This window comes from Triturus cristatus, chromosome 9, assembly GCF_964204655.1.
Source record: "Triturus cristatus chromosome 9, aTriCri1.1, whole genome shotgun sequence".
In the NCBI taxonomy this organism is placed as follows: Eukaryota; Metazoa; Chordata; class Amphibia; order Caudata; family Salamandridae; genus Triturus; species Triturus cristatus.
Genome location: NC_140592.1, coordinates 256188516 through 256207479, shown reverse-complemented (window position 1 = coordinate 256207479; position 18964 = coordinate 256188516). Strand labels below are relative to the sequence as shown.

The 18964-nt window shown below is 42.4% G+C and overlaps 1 protein-coding gene across 2 annotated transcripts in view; it reads left to right on the top strand.

Moving 5' to 3' along the window:
• The window catches only part of SLC6A1 (solute carrier family 6 member 1), a 558279-nt gene that overhangs the window by 295055 nt on the left and 244260 nt on the right, over nucleotides 1-18964 (top strand). For both annotated transcript variants that reach the window (XM_085624874.1, XM_085624873.1), the window contains one exon: nucleotides 8100-8232. In XM_085624874.1, the coding sequence (XP_085481000.1) occupies nucleotides 8100-8232 (133 nt within the window). The remainder of the gene's footprint in view (nucleotides 1-8099; nucleotides 8233-18964) is intronic.

Sequence of the window (18964 nt, the reverse complement as noted above, 5' to 3'; positions counted from 1 at the left end):
GTTACAACTTTGTCCTAGGGCACTGATTCACGTCAGATTAATCGATTTTACCACAGTCCTGTGCCTTCCATCTCTCATCATGTAAGTCAGTCCAGCAAGCCATGTCACCCAGTGGAAGTAGTGGAAGAAATAGAAAGAGAGGACACAGAGGATATAGAGGCTGTTACCAAGATGAATAGTGTTGGTATTAATTTGAAATCAGAGTCTGGGCCTAAGAGTACTGTGGCCCCAATTGGTGACCAAAGCATTGCTCCTGCATCAGGAATGTCACTGGGTAAAGAGACCTCTTGAGTGATTCATGGTGAACTCTGTGACGATGTGTGTAGTAGGCCTGGGCGGTAAATTCCATTCTGCTCACGGAATTTGCGGAATATGGGTAATTTTGCGTTCCGCGGAGAACGCGTAATTGCTCAAAATTCCGCGTTCCACCATTTATTTTTTGCTTGTTTGCGTGCTCAAAATGCTTGTTCGCGAGATATTTCCCCCCAAGCACGTAAACAGCATTCTCGAACAGGAAAAAAGCATCGCGAACAAGCAATTTCGTGTGTTCTCAGAATTTCTGCGTGTTCGCAGAGATTTTTCACCATTTCACTGAGCTTTGCCTAGCGCAACTATGCAAATTTCGCCCATCCCTGTTGTGTAGCCGTGTTCCTGGTGTATTGGAGGTCTATTCTCTGCTGGATATTGCCACCCTCATGGAGAAAAATCGAATTAGGGAGGCTAACTAAAAATAATCTATTGTCTCAAGACCATCTTGAGCCCACCTCAGGACTGCCTATCTAAACGTCCTCCATTACCAACTTTGTATAGTATTACGCCATCATAAAGGATCTCCCTATCGTGTTCAATGTTCTCACTGGATTGTGATCTATTTGTAAGTACAAGGACTCAAGTTCTCATGCAGTCATTGAACTTGAAAGGAGGGCGGCTAGTAAGGGGAGGGTCCAATCGGGTATTTATTTCCTCTGTGGAGAAGGTACTATCCTCGATTTTGACCATGTTGGATAGATGAGTTGCAAACTCTGATCATGTGCTGGAATTTGTTGTCCCCTATTTTGTCCCCCATTTTTATTGGGAATGTAGCACCCCTCTTCTCTTGGTGTATGTACAAAGAAAGAAGAAAGGGGTATTGAAATGAAATTCCAGGCTTCCCAGACTAATATAGTGACAGTAAATGGTATGGGGGAAGTTGGAATTCAGGAAGGTGATTATGATGGACTTAGGGCCACTCCTCTTTGGTGACCCAGCAGTATTTTAGAGGACATTAAGGAGATTATCAATATGCCCTGTTCTTCCTCCTCAACCATATATCAGGAGATCATTGTCATGTAACTCAAAGGGCAAATGCATCTGTGTGAGCATCTTCTTACCATTTTTCTTATATTTTTAAAGAGGGGCCCCTCTTACCCTTGGGGATGTAGTTTCGCAGGATGCCCTTACTAGTGCTAAACTATCAAGGCCTTAACAAGATGGTATTTCTCCTGTGAAGGGGCATCCCATCTGGGTTGTAATAGTGCAAAACGCCAGAAGGGGGAAAAGAAAAAGATGCGCCATATCACAAAGCGTACATCTAAAAATCTTAGGATCTCTAACGCCCTTGAGGAGTGTGCTCCCATTATTCAGACTCAAAAAGTAGAAGAGCCAAAAGATGTCATCCTTCATATAGGTCGGGAGTTTGAGTCATCAGAAGTAATTAGTATGCTCCCATTCCCTAATACATCAGGAATACCAACTCTAGGCTGCTATTGGCTGGAGAAGGGGCTCATGGATATGGGGGGTAACCATCCATAATAAATTGGGTGGTTCAAGCACGTGTATGGTGAGAGATGATGCTGGGGATGGGATTGTTGAATCAGTGAGCATAGTGGAGGGTCATGGAATTCCTCATGAGGCTGGGGGGATGTCTGAATGATTTCTCCCAGTCTCCTCTTGTGGGGTTTCTTCTCCTTTACGTACTGCTCCTAAATATGTGAGATTTCTCAATGGGAAGTCCCCTCCGTTTTTCCCACCTGCACCGCTGCCTCAATCAGGGACTGGGCCAAGGCAGAATAATAATCCAGTCATGGGACTTCGTTCTGGCCATTTTTTTTATATCTTCAATTGTGTTTCCATGTTTGATAGAAAATTGGGCCCACTGAAGAGAAGCTTTATTCTGCAGCTCTTGTTAGAAAACGAAGATTTGCGCCTAATGTCAAGTAGAGATATTGACTGTGTGTTTTTGAATCCCCTAAGCCCACTTCAGAGTTCTAGGATCACATTTAGTTCTAGGATTGTTGCAATGCTAATCCTGACTAATGTGGACCATTTCTGGAAAAAAGGTATTGATGTCTTCCCGTTTGAAGTTCACAGACTCTAAGTCAGACAGTCATAAAGTGGGCATTCAGGAGACCATTAGAGATGCAAGCAGTAGTAAGCGGATCAGAAACCCGAAGGATATTACAATCTCTATTGTTAGAGACACAGGGAGGAAAGTGATAAATATTGTGGGACAGGAGGACCAGATGGTCAGGGAATTAGGAAAGGGAGATGAGCTAGCTCCCTGGAGTTGGGTAGCTGGAGCATTGAATGCTTCAACAAAAACCATAAAACTTCCAATGTTGCAGAGGTAGCCGCTTGGGTAAAATTATTTCTTGGAATGTGGTGGGCTTGGGACAGTCTTATTCCAAGCTAAACTTTTAATGCAGTTTTGCCCAATGATAGTTTGCTTACAGGAAACTTGGATTTGTTCTGATTTTAAATATGAGAATTATTTTATATTTTCTTGTGCAGCAAAACGTACAGAAAAAGGTCACACTAGTGGAGACATGGCTATTCTACTTAGTCGCAGAACAAATTGGAATCCTACAGTGTTTGTTCATCCTTCAAGTCTTTGCATTTGTGTAAAGTTAGCCCTGTGCAATGTAATAGGAGGATCATATACATCTTTTCTTCTGGTAAATGTTTATATGCCCCCCCGGGAGGTTGTCTGACTTCTTAGTTGAGTCCATGTTTTCCTTTGTGCATAACATTAGCGTTTCGGAAGAATGCACACTGATAATTATGGTGGGAGATTTTAATGGTAAAGTATTCAATTGTTCTTCTTTGACATTTGAAAAGTTGGATGAGGTCTGGAATATCCCAGAAGCACATTTTCCCAGTAATATTAAATCAGATAGGCTGGTCTATGCTTTATGGATTACCTGAGAACCTATGATCTTGTCAATTTAAATTGCAGGTTCTCAGATGATTCCCCAGCCTCCTTCACTTTTCACTCCTCTCTAGGGCAATCACTAATTGATTATATGGTGGTATCCTACCAAATGTTTGTTGTTTGTACACAGCTTGAGGTATTGAGGATGGATTTGAGTGACCATAGTATTCTCTAAGTGGTCATTAATTTAGAACTTAAGGCACTCGACTCCTGGAAATCTAGAAATGATAATATTGTCGATAAAAAAACAAATGGGCATACTTTTTGGTCAAACAATAATTTGATGAATTTAGCCACATATGTCAAAACAGCCACTTTAGGCCCTTCAAGAGAGAACCTTATTGCCTGGTTTGAAAAGCAGCTGTTTTTGTTTGGATCTTATGGGAGTAAGAAATGAGCTACCCGTGATAAACCCTTTGTGGTTACTCCCTGGCAGGTAAAAAAGCTAAATTGTGATTTAAACTACCTAGTGAGGGAACAATTGAAGTAGCCATTGCTACTGAGGGAAAGGGAAATTAACAGGTTGAAGCAGGTGAGAACAAGATTGAAGGTGTCTGATAGTAGGAGAAAGGAGGCCCAGAATTGGTTTAAGCTGAGAGAAGTTGCGTTTTCTGGTGACATGCGTAAATAACTTGATAGCTGAATTCTGTGATTCCAGAATCAAGGCCGAGGCCATTTTAATTTCTGATGCAGAATGGACCCATTATATTTTGCAGCTATATGCATCTAATTCTAGCTGCGGGTTTCTGTTGGAGTTGAATGATGAGTCTCCCTTATTGAATTTATATGGCCCTCCTTCCTGTGAGGAGACAGAGCGCTTTATTAAGGGCGCAAGGTATTCCGGGGCGATGGGCCCGGATGATATTCCAATATCTCTTGTCAAACAAGATGTATCTGCATGGGCTCTTTTTCTGTATCTTGTGTTCCAATATTGTTACCTGTATGGGAATATACCGTCTTCTTGGAAAGGAAGTGTAGTGGTGCTGCTACATAAAATAGGTCGTAAAACCTCTCCCGCCAGCTCCAGGCAGATTGCGTTATTGGATGCGATTGAGAAATTGTTCACCAAGAGTATTGTTTTCCATCTTCAGGATTGGGCATTTGGTAATAACCTTGTCCCTGTGGAGCAGGCTGGCTTTTTTGAGCATTGTGGTACACTTGATAACATCACAGCCCTCCAAACTCTAATTGAAATGTATCCTGTGGGTTAAGGTATGATTTTATATGCTGCCTATAGATTTCTCCTCAGCGTTCAACAGGGTTGATAGTGGGACGCTGTGGAGGAAATTGGTTGTATTGGGGATCCCTGTGCACTTACTAAGGTTAATGGTTGCTTTGCATTCTTCAACTTGGACTCAGGTTCTGATGTGAGGGAACCAAGGTCCGTCCAGTAAAGTAGAGACACATGATGGGTTGAAGCTGGGGTGCTTACTTGAGTCCCTTGATTTTTCCCTTTACATTCATGACTTACCTAGCAGAGTTGGACAGCATAAGGGGGATCCACCTAAATTATGAACAATGAATGTTGGTTGTCTTCTATACGCCAATGATGTTGTTTTGTGAGATTTAACACTGATAGGACTACAGAGGTGTCTTTCAGAGCTGGGAAACTATGCTGATGAACATTTCCTAAAAATAAACATTTCTAAGAGTAGAGTTATGGTTTTTAGGTCCAAGGGTGCAGAGTTAGGAAGAATTTGCACTGGCTTTTGGGAAAGACAAGGTGGAAGTGGTAAAGCAGTACCCATATCTAGGTAGACTTTTTAGCTTGTAACTGCTTAAACAGTGATCATATCCGTCAGTGTAGAGTAGGGATTTGTTCCAGGCCTCCCCCATATGCAGGCTTTAAAAGTATTCTGGGCAAAGGCATTTTGGCCAGGTTTTGGTGGTATACAAGATTACAATTCCGCCTTCACTGAGTTATGCCTGTGAAGTAATGGAAGAGCAGTATTGGTTCTTTTTTAAGAATGACGAAGGGAGCATTTGGCGCCAAATATGAAGTTTGCACATCATAAATAGATTCATATTATATGTATTATTCTGTAAAGCTGCTTGCACTGTATTAAATAGAATTACTGTATCAGTGTTGTACTGTAAAAAATGTTTGCACTAGTTACTTGCTACATTTTTGATGCTTGCATAGTTTCTTGTATTCTCGAAGAATTGTTTTTCATTGATGCAATTGCGCATATGTACTTTATTTGTTTGTTGGGATCTTATCAAAGTGGAGTTAGTTTGTATGCTGAATGATATTTTGGTGTGCTTTAAAATTCTGAATATTGTAAACTGTGTGATTTGTTTTTATAAAATTTTGTGTGTATTTTATGTGGACATCTTTGAGTTGACTTTGATGGGACAGTCAGCATGTTATCTTGTCCCGCTAAAATATTAACTGCCACAAGCATCAAGCTAAGCAATTGTGATTCCTTAATAGTGATTATTAAGGAATCGCTATTAAGGAATAGCAATTGCCTATGCATGTAGGTTTCGCTAAAAAAATAGCGATTCCTACACATTTCCTAATAGCGAATCACAAATTGCGATTCGCTATTAAGGAATGCTTTCCCATTAATTCCTGTGGGCCTAGAGGCCCTTAGGAATGAATGGGAAAACATTTGCAATTTGCGATTACCAAATAGGTAGTCGCAAATGCAATTTCCTATGTCTGTGATTTGAGTGGAAGTATATGCTTGGTGATTGGCTACCAACCACCAAACAAGCAATTCACTAATGAGGGCCAAGATGTTTTCCAAACACAACAAAAAGGAGGTCTTGCTTATGTCACATTACATTGAATGCATTTAAGCATATCATAACTGACACCAAAAATAAGTAAAATCTTTTCTACCTTGAATTTCGAATATGGATGAGAAGATGGAAGAAGAAACCCATTAAACACATAGCGAATGAGAAAGTGATGGGAGCGCGAAGGTATAGCAGAGAAACGGATTGAAAGAATCAAGGGAAATGTGGGACACGTGTTAAAATGAATATTGATGGTTTAATAAGTGTCACATAAGGGAATGGTCATATGAAAAACATTAATGAGCTATTTAATAGTAATTTAATCACTGTTCACTGATTCACAGTATAAAAAAATTCACGCTAAAATCAATATGACTAATCACACAAACATGCATAATGAATAACTTTATTGTATGGAAATGCAGGCACGTTTTTGTAATAAATGAATGGATTCAAGCTAGCCTGGCTGATGAATGGTGTGACCCTGAAACCGGTCCCAGAAAGCTTGTTTCCAGTTCAGGGAACACTCAGCTTGGCAGTTCGGGCTGGACTGTTCCCATGAGCCACAGGGTCAAGATTGATTTGCATATAGCTGGTTCAGAACTGGGGTGGCGAAGTGAGCTAAAGAACGATGATGGATTCCACCCAGATCTGTGACTTGGGGTGACTGTATGAAAGGTTTTAGTGCTCCATCCACCATCTCCTTGTGCTTGCTTTGGTTGCCTTAAGTTGGCAGATCTGTGACTGGGGGTGAGTGTCTGAAAAGTTTCAGAGCTCCATCTATCATCTCCTTGTGTTTGCCCTAAGTTGACGTGGGTCCCTGCTCACTTTGCCACTGGATTCAAGCATGCCTGGCTGATGCGGGGTGTTATCCCGAAACCGGTCCCAGGATGCTTGTTTCCGGTCCACAGAAGACTTGGCTTGGAAGTTCGGGCTGGACTGTTCCCATGAGGCACAGGGTCAAGACTGATTTGCATATGTCTGGTCTGAACTAGGGTGGCGAAGTGAGCTAAATAACGATGATGGATTCAACCCAGATCTGTGACTTGGGGTGACTGTGTGAAAGGTTTTAGTGCTCCATCCACCATCTCCTTGTGCTTGCTTTGGTTGCCTTAAGTTGGCAGGGTATGACCAAACGTGGGTCCCTTGCACACTTTGCCACTAGATTCAAGTTAGCCTGGCTGATGAGGGCTGTTACCCCTAAACCGGTCCCAGGATGCTTGTTTCCCATCCAGGAAAGAATTGGCTTGGCAGTTCGGGCTGGACAGTTCCCGAGAGGCACAGGGTCAAGACTGATTTGCATGTGGCTGGGTCTGAACTGGGGTGGTGAAGTGAGCTAAAGAACGATAATGGATTCATCCAGATATGTGACTGGGGGTGAGTGTCTGTAAAGTTTCAGTGCTCCATCCATCATCTCCTTGTGTTTGCATTGTTCGCCATAAATGAAATAAATCCAAAGGTGTAATAGAATGGTTTGTTGTTTATGTACCGCATTGCATTATAGAGAATATTGAATTATGAGCAGAAAATAATTGTAGGGATACATAGTAAAAGGGTAAAACCATGTTTCTAAGAACAGGGTTTTTTAACAAAAGGCTGAGCAAAGGTTTTAACCCCCGTGCTGAGCCCAGAAAAGTTTAGGGAAAATAATGATATCGAGAACATAAACGTTTTTATCTAAAAAAAATAAAAATAATGGAAAAGTGTATTGACTGGTTTAACGTATGCTTGGTTTATTGTATATGTTTCCTGAGATAGGGCGCTCAATGCTACATACAGAGTGGCATGATAAACCATGGCATTTGCCCTGTATGTCACTTAAGCCTAGTGATATTTAAAGACTTATTTAAGTCAGGAGAACAATAACAATCCTATTTATTTGTTACAACACACATAAACAGTGGGGTGTACGATGAAGAGATGAACATGGCCAGTGTACTATACATATATTTTACGGTGTATACACAGAATATTTTCATCTAGTTGCAGTGAGCTGATCATTGTAGCTACAGTCACTATGAGATACCATGAGGTGCTAACAGAAAACAAACCAAGCTACGTTTTAACAGTTTTGTTGTATTACAATTAATGTTCAACTCTTAAAAAGGCTTTTATGAGTTATGTGTATATTTGTTGAATAATAACTATTGTTGATCTTTTACAGGCGAAACATGCATCAAATGACAGATGGTCTGGAAAAACCTGGGCAAATCAGATGGCCTCTAGCAATAACTTTGGCCATCGCCTGGATCTTGGTATATTTTTGCATCTGGAAAGGAGTTGGTTGGACAGGGAAGGTATGTTCTTTATTTTATAAAAACCCTGAAACCTGGTCCATCTTATTTGATTCTCATTTGGAAATTGGGTTGCCATTTAAAGTCCATCATATATCATCAAAGCCACGGCCTAATAGCATTAAAAAGGCCATTTACGATTTATGTTCTTCTTATGTGTATCAAACAACTCCTGAAGGCACAGTGCCTTCTAGGCTATGAAACATATCAGGCTCCATATGACTGCGTGACAACCTATCTGCATGTGCGACCATTTAACTTTGTATTGATGTCTCCTCAATAGAAACCAACAAAACAACATGAATTTAATATAAGTGCTGCACGTCTTTTGAGTTAGGTGAAGTACTAAACTACTCCACAGAAACAAATCACACCTAAGACCACAGGAAAACTTATTGCTCCCAGGGTGTCTGCCTCACATGAGCACATGAGTACATTGGAAAATATGATATTTTGCCTGGAATTTATTTGTTTCAGATCTTCATTTTTGATCATGGACAAGTTTTGATGGTAGTTATTTTTGTACTTTGCATTAGGGCTTCTTTAATTGGTAGTTATCTCATCTGATTGTATGAGTATTAATGTTGGTTGTGTGAGTAAACCACAGGCAATGGTAATTGAGAAATTCAAAGCTACTGATGGTTGTGTGACTTTGGTACTCTCGGCTTTCTTGTTCTGAGAACTGCTCCTGGGCTATTTCTGTTGACCAGTTGTGAGTATAATTGTTTTGAATATGCTTTTTGGGTAGGGTTCTGACCTTTTTCTGAATGTGCATGTCCAAAAACTCCTTTTTTACACCGTCATTTGGAATTTTATCTCCTGCCTCCCTCCCTACCTCTTCTAGCTTTGGCAAGAGATATTGCCCCATCTTGGTTTCCCAAGATTGTTCTTATTAGAGTACTTTCTGTTGTTTGTATCTCGCCCGCTTATTTTCTGTGGTTTAATATTGTAATTTCTCTCTCCATCAGTAGGGAGGCTGAAGAAAAGGATCCCTTCCATTATCTTATTAAAGCTATTCTTTCTTTCTAATCTTTTGTACTTTTTCCTGTATGTGCTAAATTCTTTGTTTATGGTACTACATGTACTTAAGGCCTTTAAAAAAACGCTACTAGTGGGCTGCAACATACATTGTGCTACCCCCTACATTAGTACTTTAAAGCATGTCACAGGTCTGCCACAGCAGCCTGTAGGTATGTTATTGGGTTTTTATAACGCGCGCAGCTACTCCATAGGCGCGAGCCTATGAGGTGCCAATTAAGAAGAAATTAAAACAGAAAAGTTTTGAGCTGTTTCTTAAATTGCCCCAGCTCTTGGATGCAGCGCAAAGAAAAAGGCAAAGAATTCCAAGCCGTGGCTGCCCTCACGGCCAGAGATCTGCCCCCCATTCTTTGAAGGTGCACACGAGGAACTTGCTCAAGCAGCTGAGATGACGATCTCAAGTGTCTGGCAGGCGTGTAGAAAGCAAAGCGCTTTCTAAGGTATATAGGTCCTCCAGGATACAAAGCACGATGCGCTATGACCAGGGCCTTAAACTCAACGCGTTTCATAACAGGTAGCCAGTGCAGCATACGCAATGATGCTTGATGCTCTTTCTAGTGGGAATGTTGAGCACCAGCCTGGCCGCTGCATTCTGGACCACCTGCAATTTTTTTAAAGTGTAGTCCGGGAGGCCCAGATACAGCCCATTGGCATAGTCTACCCGAGAAAGGATCAGAGCCCAAGCCACTGTTTCCTTCGCTGTCCTTGGTAACAGTGGAAGGAATTTCTTGAGGGACTTTAATATCCCAAAGCGACTCCCAGCCAATTTTTTAATCTGAGTCGAGAAGGACAACTGCTTGTCGAACCAGACGCACAGATTTTTAACTAGTAGTCCAGAAGAAGATGGCATAGGATAGTCAGATGGCCAGAGAGATTCCCTGAACCGGGGGGGAAATTTTCCATAAAGAAGGATTTCGGACTTTTCCTTGTTACATTTGAGTTGGGCGGCACAGAGCCATTGGAAAACAGCTGTCAGACACACTTTCGCCTTCAAGGTAGAAAATTCCCATTTACCCCAGGTGAACAGAAGTTGGGTGTCATCAGCGTAAGCAACGATCTTGGCACCCCGCTCTTCCGCTAATTGGACCAGAGGAGTGACGTGTATATTAAAAAGCAGGGGGCTCAAAGAGGACCCCTGCGGCACTCCAGTGGTCACAGATTGGGGTGGAGACAAGAAAGGCAGGAGCCAGACCTGTTGCGAACGCCCCTCAAGGAAGGATTTCAGCCACTTCCAAGCTAGCCCAGAGATACCTATGTCTGCCAGCCGAGCCAAAAGCAGTGCATGGGGAATGATATCAAATGCCGCCGACAAATCCAGCATTATGAGAGCTGTACTTCCACCAGAGTCCAAACAGTCTCGAATGGCTTCAGAGACCTTGACTAAAGCGGAATCAGTACTGTAGGCAGCTCTAAAACCAGATTGTGCTGGACGAAGTCGGCTGGCCCCCTCAACAAAATAAGTAAGTCGTTTGTTAACTGCCTTCTCACAAATTTCCGCCACACAGGGGAGCAGAAAAAATGAGGCGATAATTCCATAGGTCCTCAGGATCAAGCAATGTTTTTTTTTAAAGCGGAAGGATCTTCACCTGTTTCCACTCCACCGGGACAACTGCCTCTTTGAGGGAAAGCTTGACGAGTGTATTGACCTCGAAATTAACCGATTCTGCGATGGAGGCCAGGAGCCTAGCCACGCACGGGTCCAACGGTGACCCGGATTTCATAGATTTCAATATTTTGAGGGACTCTGACAAGTAAACGGAGGAGAAGGCTGTCAGCATAAAAGCCGGAGCTGGTGCCACAGCCAAAGATGCATCGCCCAGCCTTGACGTGCTCTGGCTGGCGAACGTTGCCTGGATGGCCCGAATCTTATTAATGAAAAAATTGGACAGCTTTTCACACCAGGCAACTGAAGTAGGGAGTTTGGTAGTCATAGCTTTAGGGGCCATGAAGCTCTGAACAATGGAAAATATTTCCCTAGAATTGTTGCTGGCTGACTCAATCCGCTCAGCATAGTATGAGCCTTTGGCCTTTCTAATGGCCTTATGGTATACTTTATGGGCCTCTCTGAGTGTCTTCTTAGCCCCTGGACAGTAGTCCATACGCCAGCCGCGTTCCAGTTTTTTGCAGTGTTGCTTAAGTGTTTTCAAATCAGCTGAGAACCAAGGTTTAGAGGGAGAGTCCCTATGATGGATACGGCGCGAAGGCGGTGAGAGACTGTCAACTGGCCGCCCGATCCAATCAGTGAAGTTGGCCAGAGCCCCTCTCAAGTCAGCAGGGAGGACGGACCTAGAATCTTCCAAAACAAGGCTAAAGGCTACCGGATCGATTTTGGCGGTAGCAGTGCTATGACTGGACCGATGATCAGCAGCCCTTCCTCCCACAGCCCACGTAAAGCAGGATAAACAATGGTCTGACCAAGGGACCGGAAGCGGATCTTCAATTGTGATAGGATGTTAGAGCAAATGGGGTCTAAGATATGGCCTCCACTATGGGTGGGTAAGCTAACCCATTGAGTGAGCTGGGCCAAATTCAAGGAATCCAATAGATCACGGGTGTTCCCCAATTCTGTCTGGTCCAGGTGGATATTGAGATCCCCCAGTGCAGTTTTAAACTGCCATTTCGACCTGACAAAATATACCATTTGCTAGGCCTAAATCGTTCATGTTAATGCCAATAAATCACCCCTGAGGTAGGCCCTAATGGGTCATAGGTCGGGGTGCATGGTATTGAAAAAGTGGGAAATTTATACTTTTACATTTCCTGGCAATGCACCCCCCCTAAAGTTGTTTTTAACTGTAGCAAGTTTAACTCTCCAATAATCTAAGTTTGGGAGAAGATAGAGAAATATGTCTTCCACTCATTTGAACTTTAATTTAACATGCTCTTTAAGGGTAAAGTTGGATTTTAAATCACTGTTCTGAAATTTCACTCTTAGAAAGTTGGCACTTTTCTGTCTAAACCACTTGTGCTTTTCTGCCAGTGTCCAGGGTCACATGACTATCAATGACTCTCCTGGTGTGTGGTGTGTATTCATTCTAGAGAGGAAACATAAGGGCCTTGGATATGGGGAAGGGTGTTCCTCTCCTGTGTAGGATTGTTTGATGGTTGCACTCAGCCGCTCCTGATCTTCAAAGGTTTAGCCAACTCCCTTCCTGATTTATGTCATTAATATTTCTAAAGCTTGCGAATACCCGATGGTGTATTGCTGCTGCCACTGTCAAAGAGGTCAAGAAAATACCCCATTACTGATTACTGAAAAGTCAAGTTTTCAAAGCCTTCCTGAAAGCTAGAAGATTGGTCATGGATTTGATGTTTAGAGGGAGAGATTTCCATAGTTTAGATGTACAAATGGCAAAACCTCTCCCACCCCAGGAAGAGCATTTAAATTTAGGGACCGCAAAATGTTTGGCCCCATTGGAGCGTAATGACCTACTAGGACAGTAACATTTAAAGCAACTCTGAGATACACCAGGCCTATATTATGAAGTGCCTTCTAGGCAATACACACGACTTTGAAGGTGATCTGCTACTTGATAGGTAACCAATTAAGCTTCTGCAAAGCTTGAGTTGCTGATTGAAATTTGGTCATCCTGTGCAACACTCGTGCGCAGCATTCTGCAAAGTTTGGAGTTTATTCACAAACTGTTGCTGCATGTTTAGATAGAGACCATTATGGTAGGCTATTTTAGACAAGGCTAATGCTGTCGCAATGGTTTTCTGTAATCAAGTGGGATGTAAAAGAGGATTATCGTTACTATCCTTAGAGCATAGAAGGCAGAGGAGATAATAGCATTTACTTGCTCTCCATAAGCAAGCTTGTTGTCTGCAATATCTCCTAAGTTCTTTACCTTCCTGACGGGTGTTAGAAGGGTATCTAATTCTTGAGTCCACCATGATGAGGACCAAAATGAAACCTCATTTCCAGACAGGAGGACCTCTGTCTTCCCTAAGATTAGCTTCAAGCAGTTATTGCTCATCCAGTCGCTCACTCCCTGCTTGCAATTATGGACTTCGTTTCCATTATTTTTGTCATTACTTGAAAGGGAGATGACTATCTGAGTGTCGACAGTGGACGATGTCAGGAAAAACCTGAATGGTTTGATCAGACTGGCCAAAGAGTTTACATAAACATTAAATAATGGACTCTGTGATGTCCCCTGAGGGACCCCGCAAGGCAAGGATAAGGGTTCTGGTACCACAGAGTGTTTTCTCCCACAGAGGAAGGATCTTAAAATGGCCAGTGCTACCCCCTTGATCCTAAAGGTGTGGAGAAGGTCAATCAGTAATTCATGATTGACCTATGGCATGCAGCAAAGAGGTCTAGTAAAATGAGTGCTGCTTTTCCTCCCTTGTCAAGGGCTGCCCTAATCTCCTCAGTTGCCACTATGAGGGCAGTTTCAGTGCTGTGATCACTCCTGAATCCGAACTGTGTGGTGTCCAGGAGATGGTTATTTTGTATGAAAGTGGCAAGTTACTGATTCATATATTTTTCCACATTCTTAGCCAGGAGAGGAAGCCGAAAAATTGGATGGTAACTGTTTGGGTCAATAGGGTTAAGATTATAATTTTTTAATTAGGAAGGTATTGAAACTTTTTATCACTCTTTAGGGAAGTTTCCTAATTTGAACATTTTACAAAACATTCCAACAAGAGGATGTGCAATGATTTCAGGTGCTAGCTGTACCACCGATGGGGGGTAGGGATCAAGTGGGAAACCTGATTTTGTACAGTTAATTATCAGTTTTACCTGGATGGTTGTGAGGAAGGTAAATTCATTTCATGTGTCATTCACTGAGTGCAAAAGGGATGCCTTACTTTCCTCCAAATTAGTATTGATATTTGAAGAGAAACGGTTATATACCTGTTCATACTTGCCCTGTCACTGGCAATTGCAGATAACATCATGCCTACTTTCCCTTTGTTACCCTAGACAGATAGCAGCCAAACCCAGGGAAAACGAGAGAACTGACCAGAAACAGTTTAGGGTTAGACAAAGGGGGTGACCCCACACACAGGTTTGCACTTGGTATACAAGTGACACCCTCAGAACCTCTCATCAGAACACTCCTGGACCTGAGAAGATTCTGAAGAAATAGATCCCTGCTGTCAAAAGAAGAAAGACTGGATCTGCTGCCTTGAACCCAGGACCCCAGAAGCGACTCCAAGGGTCAGTTGGCCGACCTCCTATGTGAGCTACAGGGACACAAAATGCTTCCAAAGGCCTTCCCTGCAACTGAGCAGATGACCAGCACCAACTGGAGATGCATGAACCTGCATCCTGGGCCATGCTGCTGGCGCCTGCTGGAGTGAGTCCAGGCCTTGAAGAGGTCCCAAGTCCTGCTCCCTTGACTGGTGTTAGAGTATACTCATCCCACTTGCAGACTGTAAGAACTAGACTACAGGTGCAAATCCAGAGGGTCTGGGCTCCTCTAAATAAAAAAGAATGCCCTCCGGCTCCTCGCAAATGCAAACGGACTTCACTGAGGCTAACACAAGACATGTATCCAACTGTTGACATGACCTTCCTGGCTACAGACTCCAGACTGCACCTCACTTTGGTAACAAACACCCCGCGTGTCTCACCAATGCAAACCTCCAACTGGCATCCTGCTCTTTGTACTGAAAATGATCACACCTCTAATGCGAATCTCTGACTGAGGCTCCCTGAATGGAACTGGACTAAGTTAGAAGGTAAAATTTCCACAAGGATGAGCCTGGTCCCTGTAACACACCCTCGCTCTATCACGGTTGGCCTGGACTTTTGAATTTGACCTGGTCCAGCACAGCCAAATAACTGTGATTGGTGCTTTCTGCTTCTTGCTGCTATTTTTACTTAAAATCTTCAAAATCCAGCACTGCTTATTGGTTTTTTTAATTTTCATTTTGTTTTATGCAATTTGCTCTTTGTTTCCTAAATTTGTTTGGGATTTTTCTGGTATTGTGTCTTCTCTTTATTGCTGTTTTAGTGCTGCATGCATACTTTACACATTGCCTCAAAGTAAAGGCTGACTGCTTTTGAGCCAAGCTAACAGAAGGTTAAGCACAGGTTTATTGAGTGACTTTTGTGGTTTACCATGACAAGCATTGTGTTTATTATTTGAGCGGGTCTCTCACCCATCTAATCTAATAACCCAGTTTTTTAAACTTAGGTCTTAAATGGGTAGTGGAGGCTACTGAAGTATGGAGATGAACAGATGGTGTGGGAGACAATATTGCAGGGACTGGAATTCAGCTGGTACAGTGGGAATACAATGAATGAGTGCACTGAAATAGTAAGTGTGAGGAGGTTAGGGAATCTCCTTTGCACTGGTTTTGTCCCAATATTTCACCAAAACGTTGCTCCTTATGGTTCTTTACCTTACACCCCGTCTCTTTAATTTCCTGGAATCACTTATCCTTTTTCATGGTGTATATTACAGTGTCTATGGATTCCACCTGTTGGCTTTCATGCCCCAAAAACCTCCAGGTTAAATAGGTAGTGGAAGAGGAGACTTTGATGGAACACTAGAGTGGCAGTAGCTGAAGTGTCATAAATTGCCATCTTATCCTAGTGCCTCCATAAGCTGTAATGTGCTCTGGAACTGTGCGCTGTTAGGATACAAAAGCACCTCTTACTACGAAACAAGTTTCTCTTGCAGGCAGACTTTGGAAGTGGTAGACATAGGTAGTGTCAGCAGTGGAGCAGAGTGACAACAAGCCACACCTTGCCGGCACTTGCATGTGCCATAGAAAAGGAGTAAATGCAAGCATGTGGAGACAGTTGATTCCATTCTCTGCCTTATAGGTGTTTTACTTATGCCTTCTGCTCTTGAAAGGCCCTGAAGGACTTTTCTTCTGAGAGCCTGTATCAAAAAAACAATTAGCGGAAGGACCTCCGCTGAAACAACTTCTTATATGGACAGGGACACACATGCAATTTTACTTATCTCTGAACTTGATAAGGAGAACCATAAGAACCTTCAATAAAGCCACTGTCAATGTGCAACATTGAGATAAATGCTGGTGATTGCCCGACTAGAGTAGCGCAGGAAGAGCTTTGTCATCGGAGGAAAGGGAAAGCTAAATGGAAAGAACTCCTGCCACAGTCTGACTTACTATAGACCTCCAGCTTAAACTAAATGTAACACCTACTAGACATACTAAAGAGAAGTTGCCTGCACAAAAGCAAGATGCCACTTCTTGGTGAAGCACCTTTTCTAGTGTTTGATGAGCCTTCCATGATTGAATATTGTCAGATTTTGTTATTATTATACCTTGCTGTTGATGCCACTTCTTCATTCTAAATGTATTGTAGATAGCATTGGTTGCAGTTTTCTGTCATTGTCTATTTTCCATATTCTGTTCTATCTGACAGGCACCAGAAGTGTCACCAATCCTCTTACAAAGTCAACAATCAAAATTGATTCCTTAGGGAATCCTCTATCAGTAACGAAAGGTCTGTTGACCTCACATTGTGTGCTTTATTCTTAGTCAAGAAAATGTTTCTAAAGCCTTGAAGTAATATGTGCAGTTATGCTGTATGGATTCCTGTGTAGTGCCTATATTTCTTGCTCAAAGGGCAACCAACGTTACGGTAAGTGGCATTCCCTTTTGCTTGCATTTTGCCCTTAATCGCCAAGCTACAACTCTCATTTTATGTACTTAATAATCTTTTCACCAATGATCTATAAATTCTAATATGCTTATGATCCTTCAGAGATGGAAATATGTCTGTCCCCAAATGCTGCTTTTCTTGATATAAGTGAAACAAAGATCCCATAAAGATGATGCAGATGATGTCAGATGTCATATCAAAATTAGTCTGGCAAAACACTGATGACTTATCTGCAGAGTTTCTCTTTAAAAATCTATTGTTCTTAGAAGTCAAGAAAATAACTATTTGCCTCTGTTATCATAATGATAAAGAAAGAACGCTCCTAGAATGTTTAATCTATCATGAGGGACTATCAAGTCTGAATTAACACCACCCAGCAGTAGATCAATGCTTAATATGAGCTGGTGTTTTCCAGTGCTTGGCCCTGGCACTTAGTTGTCAACACCGGCACTTAAGGCAGTCTGCCAGATGGTGGCACTGCTTGTGTAGTTTAGACATGAGCACAACCACACATGTTTGATAATTCAATACACAATATATATGACTAATACCTGCCACACAAGCCATTCTCATGGTGTTGGGGGACTGGAATAATCTGAATTGTCACACTGGTAGGAGTGTGATGACTAGTAATCGTGTAGGTACTGTGATTGGCCGTGCTGGCAGGGGTAATGGGTGGTGCAAGCAGCACAGTGGCCTCCTGACAAGGGCCCTGGCACTTATTATTTTACAAATTAAGTGCAGCAATAGATTACCTCAGGTCTCTTTATGGATACTCTCTACTCTGACTTTGTACATTTTACCGGGAAGAGCAGAATAAAGGCTCTTCCTGACACTGCCTATCTGTGACAAACAGAGGCCCTCTCCAAGTCAACATACCCCAAGCAACTGTTGATAATGAAAGCTGGGAAGGGTAGAAAGAAGAGGCTGATGTCAATGTTTCTCCAGGAGCAAAAATGATTTCCCAAATTTTCAGAATTAGTTCCATCATTACACACTGTTTCTCGCTTATTCAGACAGCCAACTCCAACCCCACCAAGGGGACTCTTGTTTTACTGACTGGGAGCACTGTGAAGCAGAGCTCACCCCATTGTACATTGTGACATTTGGGTAAAAGTCTTATAATTATGATCAGCTTTTGACAGTAAAAATAAAAAATACAAGCTATAAAGTAGGCTGCCTATCAGGGTTGAGCTGGCCATCAGGGCACTCAGACATTTCCCAGGTGGGCTTCAGACTAGGACCGATTTCATAGCTATGGGCTGTCATTAACTAGCCCATGGCCCCCTTCTGTATGCAGTCTCCTGCTAGTGTCCAAAATAAAATTATTATCAGAAAGCTCCCAGGACTCAAAAGAGCATCCTCTCACATATACCTTGTTCTAGCAAACATGAAAAGGAGGCATTTTAAATGGTGCTGCAATCCAAGAGTGTGTGCATGCAAACGTACATGCACATAGAAAGCTTCATCTGCGGGTGAAAGGAAAGTGATCTGGTGCATGAAGTATGAAGTGCAATGTCTGTTCTGCCTCCCTGCAAGAATGAGATATAGAAACTATAGATCGAGAAGCAGTCGCACGCTAAGCAGCTTACTCTTGGATCATTTATGCGTAGATAGTCTGTGCAGCTCCTGGAAACTTTCCCATTCACGTAGGGTGGGTAGCATATTTGGTTGTGATGCTTGTCCTGAATTGTAGCAAGCTTTAATCATGAGGTATTCTGTTTTCTGGAATGACAGTGGTGATTCAACAATGAGGGCAATGTGAAGTTTGACAGTGGTGCTGTGCAAACCAGAGAAATGTTGATTTGATGACTGTAACAAAGGTGAAGGGAACCAGAGAAATGTTGTGGATTGTAATGCAATAATGCTTTACATTCTATGGAAAAGCCGATGCTTGCATACCAATGACACATTTAGACTGGGTTTCCAGCAAGGATTTCTTCTATATGTAACCTACAGTTCAGCTTCTGAGAAGGCTAGGATGGTAACATTCAGAAACAGTTTTGAAACAACCATAGCATTTTTGGGATTTCATATAGATGTCACCTGTCTTTGAACTGGAACCCCCAACCAACAACTCTGATATACCGTGGAGCCCCATTG